Below are 7,389 nucleotides of genomic sequence, written 5' to 3'. Positions count from 1 at the left end.
CAGTCCAATCCCTGTACATTTTGCAGAATATCAGTCTGTCCCTGATGTTTTTCCTGGAGAGAAGTGGCTTCTTTGCTGCAGTTCTTGACACCAGGCCATCCTCCAAAAGTCTTCACCTCACTATGCGTGCAGATGCACTCACACCTGCCTGCTGCCATTCCTGAGCAAGCTCTGTACTGGTGGTGTCTTGATCCCGTAGCTGAATCAACTTTAGGAGACGGTCCTGGCGCTTGCTGGACTTTCTTGGGCGCCCTGAAGCCTTCTTCACAACAATTGAACCGCTCTCCTTGAAGTTCTTGATGATCTGATAAATGGTTGATTTAGGTGCAGTCTTACTGGCAGCAATATTCTTGCTGTGAAGCCCTTTTTGTGCAAAGCAATGATGACGGCATGTGTTTTCTGGCAGGTAACCATGGTTGACAGAGAAAGAACAATGATTCCAAGCACCACCCTCCTTTTGAAGCTTCCAGTCTGTTATTCGAACTCAATCAGCATGACAGAGTGATCTCCAGCCTTGTCCTCGTCAACACTCACACCTGTGTTAACGAGAGAATCACTGACATGATGTCTGCTGGTCCTTTTGTGGCAGGGCTGAAATGCAGTGGAAATGTTTTTTTGGGGATTCAGTTAATTTGCATGGCAAATAGGGACTTTGCAATTAATTGCAATTCATCTGATCACTCTTCATAACATTCTGGAGTATATGCAAATTGCCATAATACAAACTGAGGCAGCAGACTTTGTGAAAATTAATATTTGTGTCATTCTCAAAACTTTTGGCCATGACTGTACACAACCGTTCAAAAGTTTGGGGCCACTTAGAAATGTCCTTGTTTTTGAAAGAAAAGCACATTTTTTGTCCATTAAAATAACATCAAATTGGTCAGAAATACAGTGTAGACATTGTTAATGATGTAAATGACTATTGTAGCTGGAACCGGCTGATTTTTAATGGAATATCTACATAGGCTTACAGAGGCCCATTATCAGCAACCATCACTCCTCTGTTCCAATGGCACGCTGTGTTAGCTAATCCAAGTTTTTCCATTTCATTTTAAAAGGCTAACTGATCATTAGAAAACCCTTTTGCAATTATGTTAGCACAGCAGAAAACTGTTGTCCTGATTAAAGAAGCATTAAAATGGGCCTTCTTTAGACTAGTTGAGTATCTGGAGCATCAGCATTTGTCTAGAAGGCCAGCATCCCGGAGTCGCCTCTTCACTGTTGGCGTTGAGACTGGTGTTTTGCGGGTACTATTTAATGAAGCTGCCAGTTGAGGGCTTGTGAGGCGTCTGTTTCTTAAACTAGACACTCTAATATACTTGCCCTCTTGCTCAGTTGTGCACCGGGGCCTCCCACTCCTCTTTCTATTCTGGTTAGAGACAGTTTGCGCTGTTCTGTGAAGGGAGTAGTACACAGCGTGGTACGAGATCTTCAGTTTCTTGGCAATTTCTCGCATGGAATAGCCTTCATTTCTCAGAACAAGAATAGATTGACGAGTTTCAGAAGAAAGTTCTTTGTTTCTGGACATTTTTAGCCTGTAATCGAACCCACAAATGCTGATGCTCCGGATACTCAAATAGTCTAAAGAATGACAGCTTTATTTCTTCTTTAATCAGGACAACAGTTTTCTGCTGTGCTAACATAATTGCAAAAGGGTTTTCTAATGATCAATTAGCCTTTTAAAATGATAAACTTGGATTAGCTAACACAAAGTGCCATTGGAACACAGGAGTGATGATTGCTGATAATGGGCTTCTGTACGCTTATATAGATATTCCATAAAAAATCTGCCGTTTTCAGCTACAATAGTTATTTACAACATTAACAATGTCTACACTGTATTTCTGATCAGTTTGATGTCAATTTAATGGACAAAAAATGTGCTTTTCTTTCAAAAACAAGGACATTTCTAAGTGACCCCAAACTTTGAACGGTAGTGTAGGTTAACAGTTAATCAATATATTAGGCCTAGGCCTAAAATAATCAAAGGGGAGCAATTATCGATAATAACATAATATTTTGTATAGGCCTAGTCTTTCCAAAGTTGCATTTTGATTGGCTATTGACAGTTGCGTTGAGAATAATATTGATATTATATTTTTCATAAAAAATAGTGCTACGCAGTAATTTCTCGTCTGTGTTAGTTGTTGTGTGTACTTGACGTCCGCTGATCATCATTGTTAACTTTGTTTCGCAGATGCCAGTAATAGATAGCAAGACAACCGATTATCTGGGCTGTACAACAGACACACCCTATCGTCTGTCTTTATAACCATTTCCATCTACTCATCAATTTTTGCAGATGAAGTCATGACCACCTCAGTCCATGACCTACAGTATATACCTGTATTCGAGCCCCTGTAGGCTACAAGTATAATCTGGATAGGAACCTACCAAATACTAATGTGTATATTTGAGAGTGATTGATAGGTCCACCAAATAAACATAAGCCTAGACCTACTTTTTCCAACATCTGGTGTTTGATATACCACTTAGTATATCTTTCTGATTATCAGCATGGCACAATGCTACATCGTGTCCAGTAAATTATATTTTAACATCTTAGGCTGATCATTTAACAAAGGCGATTGATTCAGTTTCAGGTTGGAGAAGACGTCAATGTTTGTTTTTTCTTTTGTTGACAACAGTCACAGAGTCGTAACTAGTCTGGAGGCCTAGTTGTTAGGCTTATTGCATTGATTTATCGAAATGGCTTAATCCAGTTGGCCATCTTTTCCATGAGATATCAAAAGACAGCATTGTAAAAATACAGGTGTTGTTGCATTTGTAGTTAATTGCATTTCTGAATAGAAGGTGATTTGAGCCTTGGTATCCTATTTTCCGTGAAAAGAGAGAAACGCAGATTGACGTGTTGCGCCAAAATGAATATTAGGCCTAGCCCAGACTGAATTACAATGACTGGTCATCTGACGCCCAGACACCGCACTGCGGAGTGTCCTAGAACGTCATGCATGCCTCCTTGGTTTAGGAGAAGTTATCTGGCCAATTTCCTATAATATAGCCTATCATCTCCCCCAATGGATCATCATGAATAGTAGCCAATGTTACTAACACACGTATATAGATTTCCAGATGTAGGCTACCCATACCAAAAAGTTTCTTAAAGAGATCAGGTGGCAATTGCAGGTTTGTTATTTTTGTAAGGTTATTCAATTGACTTTTTATGCTTTATTTTCCCTGATGACCACATCTTAAAGTGTGAGGTTGGGAAGTGCATGTGTAGTGGAGCATGCACACAAACTCGTGGGCGCGAAATTGCAAAGTCAACACCCAAGAGAGGAGAACAGTGTCACCCTTAACTGCACACCAGATTTACCGCAATATTACCACTTAAAACCAATTTAAATTGTACTTACTCCACAAGGCACTCAGTCAAAATATTAATAGGGACTGACTAGCCTACATGATCAAAAATACACTGTGTTGTGGTAGGTCTCGGCTATTTGCTGTTATCGACACACCATCCAACCAACATTTTATTGTATGGATAGGCCTATGTCTAGGCCTACTCTGACCAGTCCCTCAGACCAGGGATTCCCAACTCCTTTCTGATGCATAGGTTAAGCATGTGATTTTTTTCCTACATTAAATTGTTGTGGAATGTTGTAGTTTTTATATTGTAATTCATGCAATAGTTGTAATTTGCTTCTTGTTCTTCGTCTATGTTGGATTTATGTTTATGCGATAATATGAATTAATCAGTTGTTTTTTTATTAACGACACATTTATGAACAATCAAATGGTCCTCATAAACATTTATTGAGGGACATAAAAACACGAGCGGCCTCTATCCGAATTAGGCAGCAGTGGTGGGCAAGAGTTCCGAATCTACACAGACACAAAGTTTTAGACTCCATTAACTGGTCTTATGTGTTTCTACAACATAAAAGCCTCATGTGAATCAAACATGTTGGGTATATTATTCTATTATTGGATCTTTAATCTCTTTTCGCTATTGTGCATGTTACAGCAATGTTATTACCATTGAAGTCCACGGTACATTTAGATTGGAACAACTCTAAAGGAAAAAGGCATTGGTATTTTCCTAAATTGTTTTACTTTAAGAATATCCCTCAAATGTCAAAGTTATCATTCAGATTATGGTCGACAAAGACAAATTACGTAGAGAAATGGAGTCTCGTGCTCTGTGATCAATGCACCTCACGCTCCAATACGAGGGGATGTAGCCAGCCTACCGTTCTCCATTTTTTTTAAGACAAGGAAAAACAAAAAAATGATAGGTGGTGAATCCGTCTTAATGATTGCTCATACAATAGAAATCCTATACATAAATAGCATTAAAATGTCAAGGTACATCACAGTCCTAGGAGTGCATGCGCATTAATCGACTGTATAATTTTGGGGTAAATATAATCACGTGTTCAGCGGTGGCCAATGAGAGTCGAAGAACCCCAGAATAAATAATTACCTGGCTTGATTGTTCTACGGGTAAGATTTGTTTTAAAGTACACATACAGTCCATATAATAATCGGATGCATGTTAAAGAGACGAGAGGCATCGTCATGTCGACCACGGGTCCCATAAACAATTATTATGTGGATTCTTTGATAAACCATGAGAGCGAGGATGTGCTGACATCGCGGTTCTCAGCCCCAGAGCTTCTCCCCACCGGTTCTCGACCGACGACACTAGCACCAGAGTGCTCCGAATATCCCTCCTGCAGTTTTGCGCCGAAACCTTCTGTCTTTACCTCCTCCTGGGGCCCAGTTCACCCCCAGTCTTCAGTGGTATATCACCCATACACCCACCAACCTCACATTGGAACAGACTCGAGGTATGTTCGCTCATGGCTAGAGCCCATATCTGGAACAATATCCTTCCCAGGCTACCCTGCGAACGGCAGACACTACGGACTCAAAACAGATGGTTTTCCTCAGCCCGGTGCTGGAGACTCCATAGCCTTTAACCGCCACGGATACCCGGATTATTTCTACAACACCTCCGTGGACATCCGAGACAAGACACAACAGATCATCCCTTCTCCAGAGTCGGAGGTTTTGGCTTCCGGAAAGCACAAAGACGGCAAGCCAGAATTCGACCCAAGTAAGTAGAAGCCATGGCAGTTTACGCTGTTTTACAACCGGCTATTTTAGTCGTTTGTTTGTGGGTGAGTTGGGGGTGTTCGTCTTCTATGGGGTTTTCGCTCCTTGTCTGTTGTCCTACTATAAAACGAAATCTCTTTTCCCTTCCCTTTGAACGGAAGGGGAACTGGGGGCTGTTAGACAGTGTTAGACAGGACAAACGCCAATCCCCTTAAGGTTGTAAAATAGGAAGAAGCTATAAAACGGCTATAAAATGGGGAACTCTGGAAACAAGCTTTTCATTGACGAGATTAGAATCTCTAGTAAACTCCACTGTCTTACATGGCCTAAACTTGTACGTAAAAACATTTATATACACAAGAGGTGTGGCCATATTAATCATATAATTTGTTTTATAGTGGATTATTTATGAATGTATTATTACTGTAATTATTATTATTATTTGCATTCTGGGTTAATAGCCTACGATTGAAATGCACATCCAAAGGCCTGAAAGCTTGTAGAAACGATCAAAAGTCCCCATAGATTTTATCTGCAGTATGATTATAATGGCTCGGTTTTTTTTCTTCATTTAATGTAAATCTATACTGGTTTATTGCCCCGTATTATTTAGTCAATAATGGCTTATTTCTCACGTGAATATTCATAGTTCTGGTACAACCGAAGCAGAGTAGCCTAGGTCACAAAACATAACGCTGAGATGCAACCTATTAAGCGAGGACCACAACCATTGATATTGAAAGTTCCTCATATCAGTACTTAGAAAAACATGACAACAGCGAGCAAACTCCCTGCAACAAACACCGAACATAATATTTGAGGCCACAACAGGAATGCCAGGGTGAAATGCATCTAGCTGTCTCTGTTGCAGACCTGCCGAGACTTGAAGCTAAAGGCTTTTAAAATCATTTATGGGCCAATAAAACAAACGGGCGCACTCACAGTTTTACGACTCGGTACTTTTCTAGCACTGCTGACGCTCTTAAAATATGGATGTCTATAAGAGAGATACTTATTTATAATTATTAAAGAAAACATTGTTGACACACTTGACAATGTACATGGATTATATTGAACCAGGTTTATTGTAGTTTTAGAAAATCAAGAGAGGTATGAGGCTCTCAGTTTGGTTTATTGTGTGTTGAAGTGTTTATGATAATGCTTTTAAAGTAACTTGTAGTTTATACATTGCAAAAGTTAATCAGAACTGTTCAATTTATTTACTTTTTTTATCTGTCCTATCATTTTTACAGGCAACCCGGTGGCGAATTGGATACACGCTCGTTCAACAAGGAAGAAACGGTGTCCATATACAAAATATCAGACTCTCGAACTCGAAAAGGAGTTTTTGTTCAATATGTACCTTACCAGGGACCGTCGATATGAGGTCGCTCTGGTTCTTAATTTGACCGAGAGACAGGTCAAAATTTGGTTCCAGAATCGGCGGATGAAGATGAAGAAAATGAATAAAGAGAAGACAGAGACCAATGAGCAGTAACGTGCCCTATGGACACATTGACTCGTAAACATTCAGAAAAATGCCCCTCATGGACTGTGGGCGATGGTCTCTTCTCTTGATAGATACTATTTTCCTTTTTTATCTGATATAATTAAGCCATATGCCTATTATTGGCAAAGTAGCACAACGCAATTTAGGCCCACGTCTCAATATGAATGTATGCAGCTTGTTTAGACTATTTATTAGTTATTAGGCCTACTGTTTCATGTCAAGACCTACTGTTTCATGTCAAGACCCACGAATGGGATATTGGTAAAGAAAGGTAGCCTGTAAGGTGAATTTGGATAACTATGCGTGAATGGTGTTTCATCTGTTCACGTGTATAACAAAACCTGGGTATTTTTGTACATGTTGCATCTTATTCAAGTGTAAATTAGTGTTCTGTACTCGAAAATGCATCAAGGTACATGGAACGTTTGTCTGTGTTTACGTCTGTGAATATATATTTAGTTGTAGCCTGTATGTTTTTAAATATTTTTTTCTCTCGACACTTGGACTTTATACTGTATACTGTAGATTTTGGTCATCTTTAAATATAACCCAAATAATCTAATTTGCTGTATTTGTTATGTCATTCTTATTAAAACGTTTAAAAAACTCTTACCTTGATCAGAAATATTAACACATGCTAAAAATTACATTGGGAGATGGCAGTGTTCAAGACGCAGTAAATTATTGTTACGAGATTAGTTTTTCAACAATTCAAATAGGCTACATACGGGCCACTTCGTATTGAAAGCAGCTGTGACTTTTAACTCATTATTCTTCCTTTTCTATTTCCT

At 39.3% G+C, this 7,389-nt stretch overlaps 1 protein-coding gene across 1 annotated transcript; it reads left to right on the top strand.

Moving 5' to 3' along the window:
- Positions 1-4,500: 4,500 nt before the first annotated feature.
- Positions 4,501-7,124, top strand: LOC129846577 (homeobox protein Hox-C9a-like). Its single transcript, XM_055914525.1, has 2 exons — positions 4,501-5,089; positions 6,342-7,124. Exons 1-2 carry the CDS (start codon positions 4,519-4,521, stop codon positions 6,584-6,586), a joined length of 816 nt encoding a protein of 271 aa, XP_055770500.1. The 5' UTR covers positions 4,501-4,518; the 3' UTR covers positions 6,587-7,124.
- The last annotated feature ends 265 nt before the right edge of the window (positions 7,125-7,389 follow it).

The sequence above is a fragment of the Salvelinus fontinalis genome, chromosome 3, assembly GCF_029448725.1.
Source record: "Salvelinus fontinalis isolate EN_2023a chromosome 3, ASM2944872v1, whole genome shotgun sequence".
NCBI lineage: Eukaryota > Metazoa > Chordata > Actinopteri > Salmoniformes > Salmonidae > Salvelinus > Salvelinus fontinalis.
Note: the sequence above shows the minus strand (reverse complement) of the source record. Positions and strands in the feature narration are given on the sequence as shown.

What these genes read in the sequence shown, in the direction of transcription:
- LOC129846577 (XM_055914525.1), top strand. Translation starts at nt 4,519, where the DNA reads ATGCATGTTAAAGAGACGAGAGGCATCGTCATGTCGACCACGGGTCCC. An exon ending in CAAGCCAGAATTCGACCCAA is followed by an intron (nt 5,090 to 6,341) that starts GTAAGTAGAAGC and finishes TCATTTTTACAG; the next exon opens with GCAACCCGGTGGCGAATTGG.